The sequence below is a fragment of the Melanaphis sacchari genome, unplaced genomic scaffold (genome assembly GCF_002803265.2).
Source record: "Melanaphis sacchari strain LSU unplaced genomic scaffold, SCAv2.0 Contig28_pilon_pilon, whole genome shotgun sequence".
Taxonomy (NCBI): Eukaryota; Metazoa; Arthropoda; class Insecta; order Hemiptera; family Aphididae; genus Melanaphis; species Melanaphis sacchari.
In genome coordinates this window covers 2,339,836-2,363,131 of record NW_020271162.1, presented here as the reverse complement: position 1 = coordinate 2,363,131, position 23,296 = coordinate 2,339,836, and the positions used below count along the sequence as shown (strand labels likewise).

At 24.6% G+C, this 23,296-nt stretch overlaps 1 protein-coding gene across 3 annotated transcripts in view; it reads right to left on the bottom strand.

Moving 5' to 3' along the window:
• Nucleotides 1-23,296, bottom strand: part of LOC112595589 (Down syndrome cell adhesion molecule-like protein Dscam2) — a 290,281-nt gene that overhangs the window by 247,501 nt on the left and 19,484 nt on the right. For all 3 annotated transcript variants that reach the window (XM_025340850.1, XM_025340851.1, XM_025340852.1), the window contains exon 2: nt 19,036-19,222. In XM_025340850.1, coding sequence (XP_025196635.1) covers nt 19,036-19,105 — 70 coding nt within the window. In that variant the 5' untranslated portion in view covers nt 19,106-19,222. The remainder of the gene's footprint in view (nt 1-19,035; nt 19,223-23,296) is intronic.

The window sequence follows — 23,296 nt, the reverse complement described above, 5'->3', positions numbered from 1 at the left end:
GAGTGATGTTCGCTATTAATCGGTGTCCTATAGGGGTGTTATATTATAGACATTTATAAATTATAAAAAAAAAATTGACATTTTATTTAAAAATATTTTTTTTAATATAGTATCATGTCATTGAATTATCTATTTCCTCCCACGTAAGTATCTCAAAAATTTAATTATATTTGTATAGATTAAGTCAGTTCCCTTAAAAATATTTAAGATAAATGTACAATTAAATAGTTAATCTACCAAAAATAATGTTTAATACCATTATCCTTTCTGTGGAATAATATTTCATTACAGTTTTATAATAACTGTATCGGTATGGATTATAATTTTTCATTTAACTCTTATTTGAAATTGATCTTTTTAGTTGACTATATTTGTATCAACCATTTTAAAATATACTAATTTTAATTAATGACGGATTATCGTCTTTTCGTTACGACATGCAATTCCTATAAAGAAAATATTGGTGCTAGTTTAAAAAAAAAAAAGATAGTATGATGATAAAACAAGGAACAATTTAATGAACCACGTGTTATAATTATGTAATTTACTCTAAGCCTCATAAGCTTAATAATGAGAGAAGTAAATCATATTTTAATTGATTAAATTCGTAATTTGTGATATTATTAATACATTCTTGAGCACAAGATATTTTTAACACTATTATAATAATCTTTAAGCTTTCATAAATGATTATTATTATACAAACTCGAATAATAATGGATTCGTTGGAAACGAAATGAACGCGCACAATAATAACGTCTTGAAAACTGCACTCTTTCGAAATGATTATAATGAACACTTTAAACGTTTTCCAGTTACGCAATTATCAGTTTAGTAAATACATTTTTCTTTACGGTATTTTTCACAAATACAGACTCTAATAATAATTGTTTTATTCGCTTAACTGTTGACGTTAATGTTTGATGAAAAAACAATATTAATTTAATTTAATAAAAAAAATGTAGTAATATTTTATTACATTATCGATTTTATACGCCAATTAAAAATTTAATAAATTTACTTAATTATAATAATTATTATTTCAATACAGAATGCTTTTATGACCATTAAGCGCGTTTTAATTGAATTCGTTCCATGCATACGTAACACGATCATAATAACAAAAAAATAATTCGATTTTTTCTTTGATATTTCTAAATATATTAAAACTCGTCTTTTGGTACAACACATGTGTATAAATATATATTAAATGAACAAAATAATCGTTTTTTTTTTTTCTATATTAAGGCGCTGAACATTATTACTTATCATTTTAATTTATTACATTTATATGTTATACAAAGAATAATAAAACTGGGTTAATTCTATTAATTCCAATAACGGTAGTGCTAAAAAATGTATGAATTTTGTATCGGACTAACATAATTAAAATCAAATTTTCCTTGGTGTAATCCATTAAAACGTAAACACCATTATACTTATACATTTTAGAGTTTTTTTTTTTAATGATCTATAATTAAATTGTGATAATACTACGGTGTATGCAGGTAGTACTGCACATCATATTTTAGGGTTGGACTAGATTTTGTAGCTTTCAAGGTCCTTATTTAAATGCATAATAATGGTCGATAACTATAGCAGTTATCGCTCGTTATCTTTAGAATTGTTTATAATATATATATATATATATATATATATATATATACGTAAATATTTAATTTTTTTTTCAAAACTGTCTTTACAAAAATTATCCATTTTTTTTTTTTATCATTTTTATTTTTAACATTTTAAATTTTTATTTTGAATACTTTTTTGAGAATTCCATTATTTAAAAATAAATTTTAAATAAGTATTATATTATATGATAATCTTTAACGGGTTTAAGGGATGAAGCATTCTTCCTAGTGAAATTTTGCAGAGTAACCCTGACTATGTCAATCCATTTTGTTAATCAATATCTTAAATGTTAAGAAATAATAACTATTTCAAAATTTCATTTTTTTTTTTTTTTATTATATTCTAAGGTGCTCATAATTTTTGAAATAATTAGTATTTACTATAAAAATAATCGTCATACGCAGAGTTACATGTCGTCAAATTGCTTAAGTCTATTAAAATTGTATTACGTTTCAAAAAGGTATCTTTTGTAACATAAACTTTTTTCCAATGAAATAAGTACAATAAAAAATAACATGTATGGAAAGTTGTAGTTAGTATAAAATCGTGAATAACTTGGAATTACTATCATTGTAGATAAATGTCTTATGTCTGGATTAAAATACTTAGCATGGATCTTTAAAAACAAAAGAACTATTAATAAATATTATTTAATTTTGTAAATTTCTAACGAAGTTTTTCACTAATTTTTTAGTTATTTTCATTTTTATTATTTGAAAAAAAATTGAAAATATTTAATTTAGTCACTGGCATTGATAATATACTTTCAACTGTGTAATAATTTTGCAATTTAATATAGTAAATTATGTCATTTTTATTAATATTAAACTATATTATGGTTATAGATATTGCTATTTTTCTATTTACCTTAGAAACATAAAATAATAATCATTAAATATATGTTGAATTTTTCTCATTTTTTTTTTCTATAATAAATGGACATATCTGGTTTTACTGATTCTACTATAATCAATACAATTATTAATGCAGAATTTATTTGTAAGCATTGAAATCATTTAATAAATATATTTTATTTACTATACAATACGATGTATTTAAATCCATGGATTCCGTAGAAAAAACAATTTTATAACAAATAGACATGAGTGTTTTTTGCTGTCAGAAATTTTATATAAAATATTATTAAACGGTATACGTATATTTAAAAAAAAAAAAAAAAAAAAAACATTTACGATAATATTGACATTATTACAACCCAACCTTGTTAAACGGGAAGAGAAATATTGTTGAATTTAGGATAGAACATAATTATTATTTTATTTACTAATTGAACTTGTGCATAGATTTTTGGTCGATGATACATGTCTAGTTGAGTATTGAAAATTCCGTTCGGACACGGGACACTAACTCGTTTTCTGTGGTTTTTAAATTCCAACCTCGCTCAATTGTCGTTCTTACTTTTCACCACGAAACAGTTTGCACGTTAGAAATACCGTTTAACTATTCAAATAAAAAAGGTAAAAGTTGTGTAAAAAATTAAATTAAATAACTACGAACTTATTAAAAATACATCATATCATGTCTAGTGTCCGTAGAGACCACACGTCTTTCGCACACCATTTTATAGCTCTTAATAGTATTAACGCAGTATCGCAGTAGTCTTAACGCTTCCACCAAGTATGCACATTACTTTATCGTATATAGTACAAAATGCACTAATGCACTTAACAGTATTGTGAAAAAAATTCTGCCTACGGGCGATAAGCTCGTTTGCATGCACGCTAACAATTAACACTAATTACAATGAATAATACATCAAATAACTCAAAAACAAATATAACGGAAAGACACAAGGTCCTCAAATAACGAGTTCAGGTTATCAAGAAAAACCATGTCATTCAGAGAACCAACAATACGATAAACACCTTTTTTACCACACCTAATCTTTACTCATTATTAGAAACATCGATAACGAATTAAAATGAAACAATAAGCAGTGCAATTAACACCTCAAAATCGATACCTTTATATTTAAGTAACACAATCGCAAATTAACAAAGATAACATTACTCCAAAAACACCACCATTATTCGTCATAAATATAACGCAATCAACAGATTTCCGCCAAGCAATATCAGAAACGATAATGAATGATTTTACTGCCACAGCCAAATCAAACAAAATAAAAATTAACGTAGAAACAATCAATAACAATCGAGCAATTACCAAATTCTTAGATTATAAAAAATACAAATACTACACTTATAAGCTAAAAGATGAAAAAGAGATCTCAGCAATAGTAAGGAACCTAATATTGTCAATTACCGAAATTGAAATTAAAGAAGCTAAAATTCCCAATCAAATTCCCAATTCGTAACAAAATTAATTAATAAATTTGAAATCCCCACCTTATTAATATCAGATTAGCTTTTCAATAGCTCTATATCTCAGGACATCTTTAAACTAGATACCTAATTAATTGTATTAATATCATGAAGCAACGCAGACAATCCAAAGACCCTCCTCAATGTACTAGCTGTCAGAGATACGGATACATTCACAAATCTTGCAAACTCAATCCTAGATACGTAAAATGTAATGACCCGCATCACTACACTTACAGTAATAAAAAAACTGAAGAACCTCCAACATGTGTAAACTGTAACGAACCAGATCCTGCAAATTACAAAGACTGTACATATTTCAAAAATATAATGAACAAAAAATCTACAAATGTAATAAAACAAAATAACACAACTAACCACCCCCCTGAAACATTTAACATAATCTTGTATGCAGATATTGCTTAAGGAAAATCAACATCCACCAACACGCATTCAAATAAATTATACATTGCGCTATCTAATGATTACTTACAAGAAACTATACAGGATTTTATTGAAAACATACTACAAAACAAATAAATTATCAAAACCACCATCATTAACTCGATCAAAAACCAACTATCAGCCAACCAAACAAACATAATAAATAGTAATAATAATGTCAAAAATTAATATGCATGAAATTCAATTTATCATCAGGAATGCCAATCGAATTAAGTCCAAAAAATCTGTATTAATAAAATTTTTGTTACGTTATCAAATATATATAGCCTGTATAACCAAAACCCACTTCAATAATGCTGATCCATTCAAGATAAATGGCTTTAATACATATATAGCTGACAGAAACTCTACCCACTCATCAGACGAGGTAAAGACGAAATTGAAATTTTGATAAAGAAAAACATCAAACATCACCAATCAACCTTGTCCAATATTACCAACATAGAGGCCATCGCAATAATAGTATCAATAGAAAGACAATAAATAAAAATAATCTTGGCATATAATTCACCTAATAAAAAATCTTACACGAAAACATATACCAACTATTCCAAGGAATGTGATCTTAAGTAGGGTGATCTTAATTCGAAACATCAAACTTGAGGCTGCCAGAAAACAAATCCAAATGGCAAAAACTAAATCAAATTCTCATCTAAACAACGGATCATAATATCACCACCTGCAGATTTTACTTTCCAACGTTTTAGAAGACTATAATAATAAAAAATCTATGTAAAAATTAAGAAATTAAATTTTAAATTGTAATTATAATGTACTGTACTTGTAATAACACCTAATGTGCTGAAACATTTTAATGATAATAAATTAAAAAAATATATATACATATATTTTATATACATATACTATAATAAAATCGAATTCAAACACGTGCATAGGTTCCCAAGGTTACAACTTTGAGAAATTGTCAGGATTGTACTAGGGATTCACCATATCAGAGGGAACGACATGTTCCGCTAAGTTAGACTAAAAAGTGATACTGTAAAGCGTAAAATCATCCAAAAAAAAAAAAAAAAAAATTCTATAATTATTAACATCGCTTTTATTTTTGGTTTTTTTTTTGGGGGGGTCTGTACAACAATGAAACAATAATTTCCAACAACGTATTGCCGAATGTTGTCATAGCAACGACAATACTAAGACATTGATGAGCACGATAATTATACTGATAAGATGGGTTATTATTGATTTCTCTCCGACCTGTCAATTTGGCCTAGTTTTAGAATATTACCATTTGTTTTGAATTAATCAAATATAAGATTTAAATGCGAAAGTAGTTATTGAAAAAATTCTGTTGATTTTTATCAAATATAAAAAAGTACACACAAAATAGATAATGGATAAGCAATTCGATACAATAAAATCTAAATGTTATAAAATCGACATTAAATTGAATATTTAATAATAAAAAAATAATATTAAATATGTTCAAATGTTTTTACAATGAAATTAACATAAATGTTAACATTTTAATTATTTTATATAGTTACTTATATTTTCGCATTTGTATCGAAAACGATACCAGTCCAATGTTCATACAAATTGAGATTAAAATAATTATTAAAAGTAGTACATTATTATTTATTATCTAAATTTAATTTAAATAATTTTAAGTATGTATTATTATTATTTTATGATTCTTTAAAAATAGCTTATTAAGCAAAAGACTGGTTATTTTTGATTGAAAAAAAAAAAAAAAAAAAACTGAACATCGAAATCGTTGTAAAACAATAGCTTCCATACCACATCCAAGTTATGAAGTGCACAATAATTGAATTTATTATTTATTAATTACATCATTTCTATAAATTACTGAAGTAACTAAACCAACTTTTAATCATAAAAACTCTTTAAAACTAAACCCTCGTGGTTATTAAAACTCGGAGAATATTGATCACATTGTACTCGTATTGCTATATAAATGTACTTGTGAGAAAATTATTATAAACTATGAGTGTACGCATTTATTTATTAGTTATTCTTATTATTAAAAGTGTTTAGTTAATTCAAAAAAAAAAAAAAAAAATCATTTATTTTATTATTTTGATTTTAATGCACTAAATTTGATTTATGAGCATCGTGTTATAGTCACTTAATACCGTTTAATGTTATTTATAGTTAGTTCCTTATTAGTTGTTAGTACAAAGAATTTATCATCGGTCATACATCTTGGCATATTCATAGGGCTGAATAAGTCTGAATAGACTTCTGAACAAAACTTTGGAACCATAATATATTATACACGATGTTTGTTGATTTAAATATAATATTAGTATTTATTAACACATTTTATTAATAGTAACACAGTATAATATAATTCAATTTATTTTTTTAACTCAAACGTACACAGATTTTACTTCAATATTTAGCATAAAGAGAATTTTATACCGTCTATTTCAGTCTATTTAACACACGCAAAACATAGAAAATTAGTCGAATGAAAAATTAATTTTTCATTAAATCTACTTGATGTCGATTTTCCACATTTTAGATTTTTTTTTTTATTATAAATTCTTTAAAAATGTAAATATTACAGTTGTTTAACTTTAATTTTTTTTATTAGAATTTTTTAAGGATATAAGATAATAAAATCGAAATTATTGAAAAGCTATTATCGACTAGACTTAGCGACAAACTTAAATTTAATTTCAGAGTTCAAATCGCTTTACTAAATCAATTTGTACGTTTGCAAAGAACACAAATAAATTGCTATGTTTTGTGTGTGTTAAATAAACGTTCACATCGAATTCTTTTAATGTAAAATACGATAAATAATTTGCTTTAGAGATGCACAATTTTATTTTTTATACTGTAACCATATATAGAATAGTATTTGCGTAATATTTTATTTATTTTTTTTATTCAAAATATTTTTCCTAAAAGATGATATTTTAACATAATTTATTAATATTTATACTATTATTTAATTTTATAGTGAAATGAAGCGAGAAAAATAGTTAAAATTCCACATTCCTTCTCATTATAACACAAATCACCAAATAGAAGGTAATTTGAAGAATTCAGGAAATTACGAAATTTTATATACATAATTTTTTCAAAGGAGCTAAAGTTAAAATAAAAAATAAATTGAATTAATGTTAATGAAAACATAATTTATCAAGAAAAAAATATTTTTTGTCTGCAAAAAAATAAATTTTGTCCAATGTCTGCATGGTGATTTGCTGACCACTTTTCCATAATAATAGTGTCTGGCTTTTTGTTTTACTAGTCCTTAATATTCAATAATTATGAATAATATGATTGTTCGATATTTGACCTCTGTAAATTAAAACCATTGACTATTTCAATTACATTTCGTTTGTAGAATATCAACAAATATCTTCACGTTGAATTATTTTGGTGTTATGTTTAAAGTTAGGTACGACATCTACAGTATCAACAAATGAGAATAGTTATTCCATAAAACCTACGTTACAAATAATACATAATATATTATCATGATTATTTGTATTTCAACTAAAAGCAAAATCACAACGCTATCACGTGTTTTATAAGATTGGAAATTATTGATGCTTACAAGAAAAAAAATAATAAAAAATAAACGATATCTTCTTAACTACAACATAAAAATCCGCCATTGATATGTTCGAGTGTTCGCGTAGATGCAACGGATGGTCGTATATATTTAATAATATGATGAATAGTATAGGTACGCAATGCAGTATTTATGCGATTCGAGGCGAAAGCTAATAAATATAAACATAAAACATACCTACGTTTACGACTTTCATCACAACTCACGCGCAGTTGTCGGGTGCCTATATAATATTATGTATACAAGCCAACTCTCGTGGCGGGACGTTTCGAGTTAAATGATACGTATTCATTACACACGAACATTCAAATTTTGATTAGGGCAGCAATGGCGGCGATATGCAGGACCCGTACATCAATAAAAATATTTATACCGTAGTGGCAAGTAAATGTACACCACTGCAGTATTTCGAGTACCTACATAATGTGAAATCTTACGTGATATTTTTTCTGAATCATTTAATGAAATAAATTCCTTATGAGAAATCTCTTCATTACCTATAAATATTAAGTTTAAGTGTGCCCAACACACATTTACCAACACATTTATCATGAATAATAAATCGACTAAATGTCGGTAATTATCCAATCAATATCACCACAAAGCGTAACGGGTTCGTCTATGTTATAACTAATAGATTTGCGTTAAAATATTATGCCGTATCTGCCGTGTTCACCATTTAAGAGTTCATTGAATCTAAACTAAATTATAATTATTACAAACCAAATTTTTTGAATAATGTCTACATATTACAACGGAATGTAGTAGGTTAGTATAATTTAATGTTATGTACACACGTTATACAGAAATTGAATAAACACGCAACAAGCCTGCGTTTTATTCATCATGATTTTTTTTTTCATTATCACATTGTGATATTTAATATGTTTTACGATTTCAAAGTTAAATTAACTTTGATTTAAATCTATTATGTATTGAATTATTAAAACTATATAGAAAGAAACTGTAACAGTATTACACCCTAAATGTATTATAAAAAATATTTTCAATAAGTAATATAATAAAATTACCATATTTACAGTAAGTTCATTATATATTTATTGTAACTTATACAATTCTATTAGCTGGGTTAAACGAAACAGTAATTATTTGAAATTAATTATATTCTGTTATACGCAGGTATATCATACAACTATAATAACAGTAGGCATATATAAAACAAAATAAATTCGCGTGCATAACCAAAATTGTCAACCCTTAATGACAATACGAGTACAGAATAGAACCTTTGAAATTCACTTTTGTTTCGTAAAAGTCTTATTATTATTAATTATAATAACGCTTAAATGTTCAATTGAAATATTATTACGAATTATGATTATATTATTGTTGTCATTAATTACTTATTAGTTAAGTATTTTGTATTATTAGAAAACAAGATTCTAGAAAAGAATGAAAATTCAAACCTTTTATAGATTACATAATCATGTAACAAAATATTGGTTATAAAATTCTGTTAATATTGAATGCACATGTGTTATAATATTATACTTTATTTTATGTTCTATACTTCATAGTGCATAGTGAATAATGAATACCGATTGGTGAACATTAATATTGGCCTACAATATTTTTAAAGTTTACACACAATGTCACAACAAGCATTTTATTAAGTGTTCATTCGCCCAGAACTTTTTTAGTTGTTTTGATAAATAAAAATAGCACTATTTTATTATGTACATGGAAAATCTCATTTAATTTTGGTATTGACAAGAATCGGAAAAAAACGTTTGCATCATATCCAATCATAATAATTACAATATTTGAGACGGTTAAATAAGGTTTTCTATTTGTTTCATTTTAACATGATATTTTATTTAAATAGGTTAAATTTATCAAAATATGCCTTTATATATTATATATTATGTAGTAATAAAGTTAGTTTTGCATTTGATGCAATTTCAAATGTGAAATTCATAAGTCATAACAGTATTACAATATACTCAAGGATTTGAATTGTTTATTAACTATACTTAATAAAAACTTTATACCTGTTATTCAAATTATTTATTTATTTATTTGTTTATTTATTTTTTTTTTTTTGGAAAAATGTTTTTATCAAATCAAAATAACCCAACACTACCAACCACTTACTCACTTATATATTTTTTAAGATTTTAATTATTGTTAAATATCATTGTAGAATAACTTATCGTTATTTTAATTATTTTTATACTTTATTAAATTATTAGAAACATATTTTGCTTCTTTATATTTTGGCGGCAAATAAATGTAAACCAGCAGCATTTTATACCATTAAAAATCAAATTTTTTTTTAAATATTATGTCATCAATGCTGATTTCAATAAATTGGTCATAAATAGGTAATTCGGTAAGATAAATTATTTAATTATTCGCTTTAAGCATTACTAAATATATGCTTGGAACCTCTAAATCTATGCAATATAGTTTAAAAACTGAACCTATATAATCGTAAATTATATGCATACATATGTACTTAGATATCGTATAATAATGTATAATATACATACTGATGATTATAATATCTGATATTATTTAAGATATTTTAAATATTTTATATTATACATTACAAAAGAAGTCTAAAAATCTAGAAAAACATGGTTATTTTTTGTATGTTATATGCAACTATAACAATTATTATTTATTAAATAAATTTTTTAAATAAAAAAAAAAAACAAATTATGAATAAAATGTAATAATTACACAATATTAATTGAATTAAAAACTAGTTAAAATATCGTAATATTTAGTTATAAGCCACCATGTTTGTTTAATTTAGGTAAAAAAAAAAAATATTATTGTAGAGTTTATTGTGTGTAATATTGTATACCAATTTAACGATCTATCTTATCTTAATCTTTTGTACGGTGGGGTTTCCTTAAGACAATTTACAGCAAGTACCACTATACCTTTGACAACTCCACTAAACAACAACTAATAAATATAATATCTTCCACAATCAAAAATTCTAAAACCACCCATTGAGATCCCATCGTTATATTATGCTGAACAACGATAGTTTTAATTAGGTTATAATCCTGGGTGTCTTTTGTCGTGTATGAAAGTAAAACATAATTTATCTTACCATATATTATATACTTGGTTATAATATTTTATGCATACCAAAAATAATACTTATCCAATGTATAGTATACATTGTATAATATTGTAGGTTTTATAAAATTATATCCAAATCTATACCGTTACAATTGCGCTGGCGCATTATTGATTTGAATCTGTGATAAATCAAAAAAAAAAAAAAAAACAATTATATGTCTATATACTATGTATCAGTTATCACGTTATAATTATCATAATATAAGCTGTCAATTAATCAATAATCGAATTGTTAATATTCAATCTAGTCAAGTACGAAAATTAAAAGTTAAGTAGGTAAGTAGGTATGGCTCTGCCATACATTTTGTATCCTGTGGGTTACTATTAGAGGTGTGTTAAATTGAATACTAATGATAATATTTACAATTGATATTCTGTTTCTAAAATACGTAGTTGGTGGTTTAGCGTACATTATTGGTTTGACCCAAATAAATAAAACCTCAAACCATGTCCACTGCTGTATTGGCAATTTGCACCAATAGGCATTCAATGGCGAAAAAATATAATAATACTTTGACGACTAATAGTAGAATACAGTTCTTAATTAAAACGTTCAATTGTACTTCGGTGGCGTACAAATTGGTTTTAGAATGTTCAACAGTATTTTTCAATTGTTAATTTCCACCCAACACCATTCAACAGACAATTATTATTATTATTATTATTATTATTATTATTATTATTATTATTATTATTTCTGTCATTCTTGTTATTTTTATTTATTTATTCAATAAAACATTTTTAGTATTTTTTTTTAACTCATTGCTTAAAAATAAAAACTCAAATTCATCTTTTGAAATCAATAACCTATAGATATATGTAATTATTAATAATATTGTATTAATTATGTTCTTTTTCTTTCTCTTATTTGGTCATACTTACAAGTTACATTTCTTACATAATTTCTTCAAACTTTAATTTAATTACTTCACCACTCTTAAAAAACCTCATAATCTACATCATTCCTCATCGTGTCTCCAAATACCTTAAATTATCGCTATAATGCACACATTTATTATCTTATTTTGATTCAACTGTCAAAATAAAAAAATAAATATTTTCAATATTATTATTATTTAACTTTCCAGACTATAACTTAGTCCATGGTTATGCTATAAAATTTAATTTTTATTTAAAATATAATTTATATTGTCACATAAATATAGATATTTAATGTTATAATCATGTAAATTTAAATTTAATATTTGAATTGTTGAAACTTAAAATTTAATGTTTATATTATAATACTAGTAAAAATAAATAAATAACGAATCAGTTACACTCTGCTGATGTTTTATTTATAACTTTTGAAATACTTTAAATTTAATCTGAAAGACAAACGTGAAATCGGCACTAATCTAAAACTCATAACACTTTTAGCAGTATATTACGTATTATTATATGTGTTATCATTGACTTGTATATTATACTGAGTCAAATATCAGTTAATAAATTGGACAAGTTATAATGTGATCGTTTTGAAATAAATACATCGCCAAGGGTGTAGATTATTGGTTGGTATTTAATTGGAAATCTATTACAAAAAAACGGTACTTTTGTATAATTACAATTTTTTGAAGTGCGCGAAGTATAATATGTGCTACTGTATTCAGTATGATATTTGTTGATTTTTTTATAGCCAAGAAAAATAAAAATGATAATAATTAATGGTTAGACAGTTTATCGTATTGTTAGAAACCATATTTAAATCTAGCTTGCTTAAAAGACAAAATACTTACGATATATATATAAAATGTATAAATTTATAATATGAATTATAATATTTTTTTTTTTTTTTATTATTTCGCTATTCTTTAAAATTAAATTAGATTTCACAAATAATTATATTTAGGATTTTTACAAGACTTTATAAATTGCATATACATTGATTCGATTAAAAGGAATTACATTTCAAAAACATCAATCCATGTATTAATCATTTTAATATACTATGTATTCTATTTCATAATTATTGTGAATTAATTAAAACTTTGAATAAAATTTTATGAATTTTATAAATTGAAATACTTATTTATGTAAGTTGTATACATATTACATATACATACCTAACACTTAGGTATTGAGAATATAGTGAAAGTTTTGGAATTCACTTACTTAATAAATTATTATATACGTAAAAGGATTAAAAAAATAAAAATATTTAAATGGAACAGTATTTTTATAATATTTTGGCAGTTAGAATTCTTAAACAAATGTACCAGACAAATAATTTTGCCGCAAAACGAAATTTGAACACCTATTTAATACATATCGATGTGAATTATTATACCTGTTTAACAAAACCCCTATTATAATCCTATTTTTAAGATATTTTTATTTATTAAATTCTTATAAAATATACTTTAACTTCATACCGGAAACTTTTTTTAGTTCAAATTATGCACAATATAAGTTAACTTAGATAATCATAGGGTAAAATAATATAACATAAGTCAGTAGAAGATGAATGTTAAAATCTGTAAAAATCATTAAAATCACAATTCATAACAATTCGTGTGACAAGTTGTGTATGTAACCCATAACGAGCATCATTCAATTTAACGATGCAAACATTTAAACTTTTGAAGACATTACAATTTAACAGTAAAACGTCCTGATTAATTATTTTCATATTAGTTGAACTGTCATCTTTTCCTAGCAATAACATCACTATATTATTTTATACTCAGTATAAAATCCGATAATACTTACTAGTAAAAACGATATTTATATATATTATATATAAACAATATAGATGCATGTTCACTGTTCATGCATATTCACATTTTTTTTTTTTTTTTTTACTTCAACGTGATGCATTTAATTTCATAACACCGCAAAATAAAATATTATATCCTAAAAGCTACGATTAATTGTATTCCTGACTAACCAGATTTTTGTTATTTATTGGATTTCTGTCAAACAAAAAAAAAAAAAAAAATGAAAATAATAATAATAACATAAAGCTAAACATTACTTGAAATTACGGGTACGACAAGTGGATCAAATTAATAGCAGTCAAAGAAATGCAGGTACATATTTTATAATCAATAATTTGTATGTGTGGGGAGAAAAAAATGAAAATTAAAAATATCCTCGTACGGTATAAAATCCATTTTTGAATGCTGGTATTTCGACATGCGATGCAATAGATTATTTTTTATTTTTACAAAGAGTTATTATTCTTATGTCTTGTGGATGGATTTCGGGAAATGATTGTGATACACATCACTCTCACACTGCAGAAGACACAATTTTTTTATTAAATTTTTTCTCTTAAAAGTTCGTTTTTTAATTAAATTATATTTTAATAGTTATCCAATAGTATTTAATTTATATTGCATATTGTTTTATTGGTCAGCACGCATTGAATTCCGTATTCATTTTATCTGTGCTTACTTAATCGAAAATAATTAAAAATGTTTTGTACCTCGCAAAAGCTAAATAAGCTTTTTGACATAAATATCCTATTGAAATAATAATACACGCAAGCATCAGGCCACCAGACAGTTAATTAAAAAGAATCTGATGATAGTTAAGCATTAATCAAACAGTCAGAGTATAATATATTCTTTTTAATTTTTTGTAAAATCCATTAAAATAATATTAGCAACCTAGTTTATATATTTATAGGATAAAATACCCTAAATAATTGTTTAAGCGATGGAAAATTATAATAACTATAATTAAATAATTTAGAAAAACGTTTCATCTTTAAACGTTGTATAATGTATATAGAATTAATAGAATAATTACATGAACCATATGTATCGATACAGTAAGCCTGTAGTTTTAAATAGTAAATATTTGTTTTAATAATAAACTACATAATATAATTTACACATCAACCACAATTAAATAGCTTAATTTAATGTTATACCCAGATAGTTATATTTAGTTTATATGTTATAATATTATATGAAAATCGTATAACATTTTTGAAACAGCTAAACTAAAAAAAAATCAAAATATATTTATATACTTTCATTTTTAATTTATTCCCCTACCTAAAATATTTCAACACAAATGTTTTTAAAAACCGTTATTAAATTAAATATTTTGTACTTAAAACCCTATACTACATCACAGTCAGATATTGTGGAGTGGTTGTGTTGATCGTAGCGATCAGTTTTATTTTTAAAGAAACAAAAATGATTTAATAACTCATATGCGTATTAGTCACTACATAACTGGTCTACGAGCTGATATACACAATACACAAGTGGAGATTTGTATATTAATAATATTATTGTGTTTAACACAATATACTCCTATGATATATACGTATAATGTATTTTCCTATGACATACAAGTGTAGTACAGAGTAATAATAATTACGAGAAATAGTCATTGTAATGATACCCTAGTTGTGTAGATACTACAGTTAAAATCATTTGCGTGGTATGTATCCGTGAAAAGTTCAATACACAATATGCATATATATATATATATATATATATATATATATATCATAAATGGTTGTAATATGTTAACGCATTTATCATAAAGTAATAGTAATTATACACATTTTGGTTTTTAAATTATCCTTAAAACACGCTTTACTGTGATATTATATTATAATAACAATTCCTTTAAATAAAGTTGCATCCACTAACAAAACAAAAAAACAAAATCAGTCTGTATAAAATATAATATATATATTTATAAATATAAATTAGTTATCAGTTTTATATATTTTTAATAACACGAATCATTTTAAAAAATACACATGAAATTAATGTATGAGTAGGTATTTAGAATTTTTTTATGATTGAGATATTGCGTTGATGAAAATTATGCTATTCATCGAGTGAAAAGTAATTCAATTTTTAATATAGTAGACAACTATGGTTTTAATCACCTAATGGAGTTAAAATTCTAAATAATTGGCAATTGATAACTTATCTCCGCCATCATATTATCTTTAACATACAACATATAATCCTGAACAGACAAATTACACTTAAAATGGACATGAATGATGAATCGTTAGAAAGAGAATTATACTGATACATAATTATAATAGGTATTGAGACTTACTGTCACGTCGTATCATGTACGTTAATAAATAAATAAATGTTTGAATAGTTTGAATAAGTAATACTATACAATCAAAACAAGTGAGATTTATGCGTGTACCTACGTATTATGGATATTATTGTTCATAATCATTAAAAGTTTTGAAACTTCTGCTGATTGGCATTTATGATATATATTTAACGTTCATCTACCTTTATTCACAGAAGCTTAATTAAAATATTTGAACACTCAAACAGTGTTTAACACATAAATAATAATTGGAATATTTAAATAATCGATTTTGACTGGGTACTGAGGTTTCGGTGTTGGATACTCAGCCTGGTTTTTTTTGAGTACCGACAAAAATATCATGCTTATTATCATTAGATATTTACTTTCGGTACTGTGTTATTTATTTTTTTTTTTAATAATTAGTTATTTGGTTTTACTAGTTAAAGAAATTGTTATTTTATCAAATGGAACTTTTTAGCATAAAATATATTAAATTCGCATATTATTCTTTGTTGGTTTAAGAACTTAAGTTTGTGACGTAGCTCAATTATTATCACACAATAAACTATGAACCAGTGTAAAATCTGAAATAATTAATTTATGTAATAGTATTGGTAAGTATAGATTATTAACATCAAGCCATCCAGTCTTAAAATTTATATTTTAGGATTTAAGATTGATAAAAATCTATAATTTTTCCAAATTAAAATATTTTTATGATTTTACAAATTATAAATTAGGAGCAACAATAAGAAATGTAATATGTTGTATTCTCCAAAATTTTTATTGTTTGTTATGTAAAAATCGTGGTCATAGTACTGAATAATGAGTACTGAGAAGTTTTTGAATGGAACGTTGTTCGTAAAATTATTATTGTTTTACCATATTTATAGAGTTTTTATAGTATAGAACATTAATTGAAAATATGCATAATTCATAATAACTTTTGATTTAATTGAACTAAAAATTTGTCAGATCATACAATGAGTTTAATTTTATAAATAAATTTATGTTATTTTAATTTTATAATACGAATCTACTATATTAAATACAATATAATAATACAGTACAACAATAGAAAAAAATATATTTATACGTAAACATTTATATCTGAATAAACGGAAGGAAAAATGAAGAATCGGTATTTTAAATTAGCAATGAAAGGAATTGGTAAAATAAGAAAATAAGTTGAATAAAAGTATATATTTTACGTAAAGGGATAGAAGAACAAATTTGGTGGCTAGGAAAATTGAAATTTACATGATATAGTTATTCAGTTCAGTAAAAGAGAGAATATTGATTAGAAATAAAATATTTATAGTTTGTCTACGTTCCATAAGATTCAAAGATTCAATACCTTGTAAGTAGAATTGGTGAGTATTCGTGAGGTAGATCGAAGAAATAATATATGTAGCTTATGTTGATAAAAGAATATCGTTGAAAAGTCTTTTATAATAGAGCCATACTCAAAAGGGTGAACTTTGGAATAAAAAATAAAATTTGATTGAAATAATAAGATTAAATTCCTTAAAAACATTATAAATAAATCCGAAATATTTGAATGATTCACAACAAATACTTTGGATATGCTTAAAAAGGCACATATCCGTATCAGATTAAAGTCAAATATTTAGCTGAGTCATTTATAATTTTTAGAGCAATATTATTAACGGAATAAGTTTATCTAATATACATTATGGTAATAGAAAGTTATAACTGACCACTTAGATGTACTCAGTAGACAGCTTAATAATTCTTCTTAAAATACTTTACATTAGTTTTCATTTTGAAATAGCTGACAATCAGAAATAGAATTATAATGAAGAGGAAAACATTCATACTATTTATTTGATATACTGTTTATTAGAAATTTTTCATGGTGGAGAACTGATATGACCATTTCAACAAAAAATACAATCAGTTACGAAAAGAATACAGCAACTTAAAGTATACCAAAAGAAAGTTTCTTAAATAACCAAAGGATTAAAACATTTGCGTTGTACTGTGTTATTTAGATTAGGGAATAAAATCATGAAAGAAGATGTTTACTAATTATATTAGTAACATACTTATTAATTTCGATCTACATGGAATTAAAATGACTGATAAAATCAGAATTAGTCTAATTAATAAAAGTTTTAGAATGGGCAGAAAGATATCGAAACCCAATACGCCTTAATAGAATTATAGAGGATCAGATAAACACCTAAAGCATACGAAAAAACCACTGACTTGATATTATGGAATGCACGGAAAAACGTCATAGTAAATAATAATTAACGATTAAAAAATTAGTATAGAAAAGAGATCAAATCGGTAGGTAGACTAGTGAATATATTAAATTATGCATTTTTTAATTTTTAACATTCTTAACGATATTTAACAATACGTGATAGAGGATACAATAATAAATTCCTCGATAATATTAACGCACATCATTCGTTATTTATTGAATTAGGTCATTAATTTTGTCGTATGAATCAAAAAAACATTCATTTAATATCCATACATCATAATATGACATTTATACTATGCCGGTTAATTTAATTTTTTTTTTTTTTTTGTGTGTGTGTGTAACGAGCTCTAACCTACGCGTAAGTTCTAGTTACTGATTTATTTATTCAATTTTTATTTTTCTAATTAGTACATTTAATGATTTCTCATTTTACTTTGGGGAATATTACTTATTTTACAGATCTCGTGGAACCTTGCTTGATTATTATAAAATTATCATATTATTATCGCAACATTCGTGATCGAATATCATAATTATGTTTCAAAACACAAACGCGATTGCATCACAGCGATGTCTCGCGATATCGTCACTCGAAAACTACAAATTACAAATATAATTACACTTACCTATATGATTAACGCATAACAGTGCAACAACCAATCGTATAACAGCACATCCGAGCACGCGACCCTTCATTTTGCCTGTGCGATTGCGAGCGTATTTTGCTGCAGAGCCGTTCAGGTTGTGCGTCACGGAAGTAATGACATTACGTCGTTGCTACCACCAAAATAATTTATAGACGCTGATTGGTTACTGAAACACAAAATACGTGATGATTAAATGTATTTATAATAATTATTATTAATATAGTTATTGTTCAAACAGATCTATTGCACACCGTGAAAGAGGAGAGAAAATAAAATGCTAAGATTTTATAAGTCCGTAGTTTTTTTTTTTTTTTTATATAACAAAGACCGTCTTATTCATAGAGTTTTACCTTACATCAGTTATATGTCTCTAATATTTATAAGTCAAAGTTCTGTCTCTAAGTATTTATTTATTTTTTTTTTTTTAAACTAATATGATTGGTGTTGTATATAAAAATAATAAGTATACTAATGGTTGTTATACTGTTGAGTAGTAAAAAATGATAAAATTAATTAATTTATTCAAAATATGCTTTCAATTTTAGTTAATTCGTACACATTATTTTGTAATTATGCTTAGATTTAAGACTATTAATTTTTTATGTGTACCTCATCGTTACACAGGAAAATTAAAAAAACTGGAATTCATATAATTAGTTTTCATATGTATTAAATATTAAACGATATAAAGTTATTATATTTATTTTTTAATTGTTTATATACATTTCTATTAAAGTATTAATATCAGTTTTCCGCGAAACAATTTTCATTGAAACAAATAGAAACCGGACGTGATTGATAACTTTATACATTGTTAGCTTTCAACCGTACTTTTTATACATACATACAAATACACCGGAATCAACGTATCATACATCAAGTTTCTGTATCAAATCCTCCGTAGATAAATAATTGTTCACTCAAGTACAATTTTGTCATGATAGGAAAACAAAAATAAAATAAAAACTAAACCAAAACTAATATTCGCTCAATCCGAATATCACGATTATAATTAATTACGGAAGAGAACTGATAACTAGACACTCAACACTCAGATTTAGAATTTTACAATTGTTTACATAGCCTCACAAAAGCACCAAACGCGTGCAAGTGTGTAATCGATAGTTACCTTCAAACACAATAACATAACCAACTGGCCGATGAGCGATTCGACCGTTTTATGCAAATCTACTCTTTTGAACAAACTAAACTTATCAGCTAGATAATTTTAACCGTATAATAGTGTATTGACATTGAACAGAATAATAATATTATCGTGCTATGTTCATGCCTAAACATAATATCAGCCAAACGTACGAGGGCATCTGTCCTACCCATCGAGAAATAACCAAACACCACACACTCGTGCCGAGTCCCCACTCAACTTGCAGGTGTAACAAAGACACATATTTATTCCGATCGGAATCCAATTTATAATTATATAATAATACTTTTGTTGTTCACATAATTATGTGCTTGTTAAAAATATTTATCGCTGTTTTACAAACCTGAAACCAATGACTTAGCCATTTAAAAGGATCTATATTTTACATACGATACCTAACCTAGCGCCCATGATGCGAGGCAGATATAGATAAAATTATATTATGATTTATGACGAATATTTTTACTCAATATCTGCTATTTGGCTGGATCTATATTGTATTTGTTATTATGATTTGTCAGGTCTTTATGTTTTACATTTAAACGATTTGTCTTGTTCCATATTTGAACATACGTCATAAACGAATTGAAACAATCATTAAAATCTAAATTATTCAATACTCAAAGCACGTACGTTATATTATGCGTCTTTGATATATTTGTTTTGATTTATATTACTATATTTACTTAGCTTTTGGTTAAATATTATTTGTGATATTTTTGAATTTTCATTTTTTTTTTTTTTAAAGAGTCTTGTTTAACCGTAGCACTGGGTTATGAAACTAAACAAAGACGATAATATTTTTATAATAATATGTTATGAAACATTTCATCACTGGTTGATATTTAAGATTCTACAATTGTACATACGAAGTATAAATAAACGAGATATTCAGGTAAATAACAGAAAAATCGTTTAGTTTTCATCATAAATTTGTTTTTTATTTATTAAATTTTAACAGAGATCGAACTCTCGGTATGCTTTAAAACTAAAAAGAAAACATATAACAAGTATATTTTTTTAATGACACGCCCATTACTGTATTTATATACGAATATAAATATTATAAGAAAAACTTGGTTTTTCTTCTTTTTGTTAAAAAAAGTAATCAAAACTTTATTCAAAATCTAAATCAGACTTCATTGACCTTAAAGGGTTTTATGTGATATAGTACCTTAAAAAAGGGGGCAATTTATTAAACGAGTAAAAGATTTATATTTTTACTTTTTATTTCAGCTGTGCTTTTAACTGTTTTCGATGCTTTTAAAAATATTAACTTTACTCCCACACTGCCAGCAATACATTGTTCTGTATAGATGCAAAATAAATATCTGATGATGGTACTTTATTGGACGGTTGGTTACTATATATATATATATATATATATATATGTATAGAAATAACGGTTTTCCTTGGTAATCGATTATTTCAAGATAGGTGTTAATAGCAAGGCGCATTAAAATGCATTGGTGTTAAAATGAATACAATACAATAGAGCGAAAGCAGATGCAGAATATTACGATACGATATATTATTATAATGTTTTGTGTAATTTCACTCGTAAGCAAGGGATAATGATGTGCACAGGCAAGTATTTATTATATATTTTATATAATGTTTACTACACGAATAATACTAAACCGTCAAAAAATGTCACTATCAAAACTGTCAAATGAGCATTTTAAACCCTTATTATATCGTAATGATTTAAAATCGAGGAATGGTAAGTTTCTATTTGATAAGTAGAGATTTCAGTTAAGACATTATTAGTTTTACACTGTATTATTATACGTATACTGTCAGAAGTAACGAAGCATTAAAGCAACAGAATTATCGTACATAATAATTTTATAATAAGTCAAATTAATAGATATACATTATTTATTTTATGTTTTTGTGAAAATATCAATCATCTATATTAGCGTTTCTTAAACTTTTGTAGAACACGGACCAATGATAAAAAATTTTTTTGAAGACTTGGAATCCATAATACATTTTTTTTGAAAATCATTTTTTTACAAAACATACCATGTTATTATAACCAAATTATAATAATTATTTTAAATTACAAATTACAAAAGTAGATATAACAAAGCATATACATTTATAATTATTTTTATTATAGTAAGTTTTTATAAAAATATAATATCAGTTATTTTATTTACTTAATGCAATGGTATTGATTTTTTTGAAAAAAAAAAAAATTATAATAATTCACTCATGTCACATATTGACACATGTTATATGTATAGCTCTCATGGACCCCCGTGGGGCCACGGACCACAGTTTAAGAACTGATGATCAATATTATTATTTAAAATGTATAATATTTAATATAATTCAAAAATCAAATTTACAATTACAATAGTATAATTTTTTTGGTGTAATTTTATGTGTAAAAACGACTATTTAATTATGAATCATGATGTTTTTTCTCCATTTATATTTCTGATTATCAAATCTTTCATTCATTGTTATAACTATAGAGTGTGTATTATATTTAATAATGAACTGCAATAATTAATGACTAACGTACACTACATGCAAATTGATTCTAACTAGTGAAAATATTTATTATTCTTATATTCTTAGTAGTTTTATTCGAAAAAAATAGTAGTAAAGTAACATATTATAATATATGATAAAATAGCTCTTTGAAAATGTTATTAATATATATTATTTTTTACATTAAAAAGTCCCTAAAAACTTGATTTTTTTTACGATTTTATTTTAGTTATAATAAAAAAATACGGGCTCTATTTAAGAATTGAAAACCATTAATCAAATAGCTATTATTTTTATTATTATTAACATTTTCTTTAAACTTTTGGAAAGAGTTCAATAATTTCAGTAAGAAAAAAAATATACAGATGTTACTTTAACTTGTGATATAAGTTTATAGCTTATACAATATAAATACCTATATAATAACATAAATCCGTATACTTCATCAATGTTTCCCAAAACCACTCTTGATAATTCAACGGTTTCATAAAAAAAACTAGCTTAGAGACAATCGAATAAGCCAAAAGTAATAGCAAATATTTATAAGATTTTAATAACGGATAGTTCTCT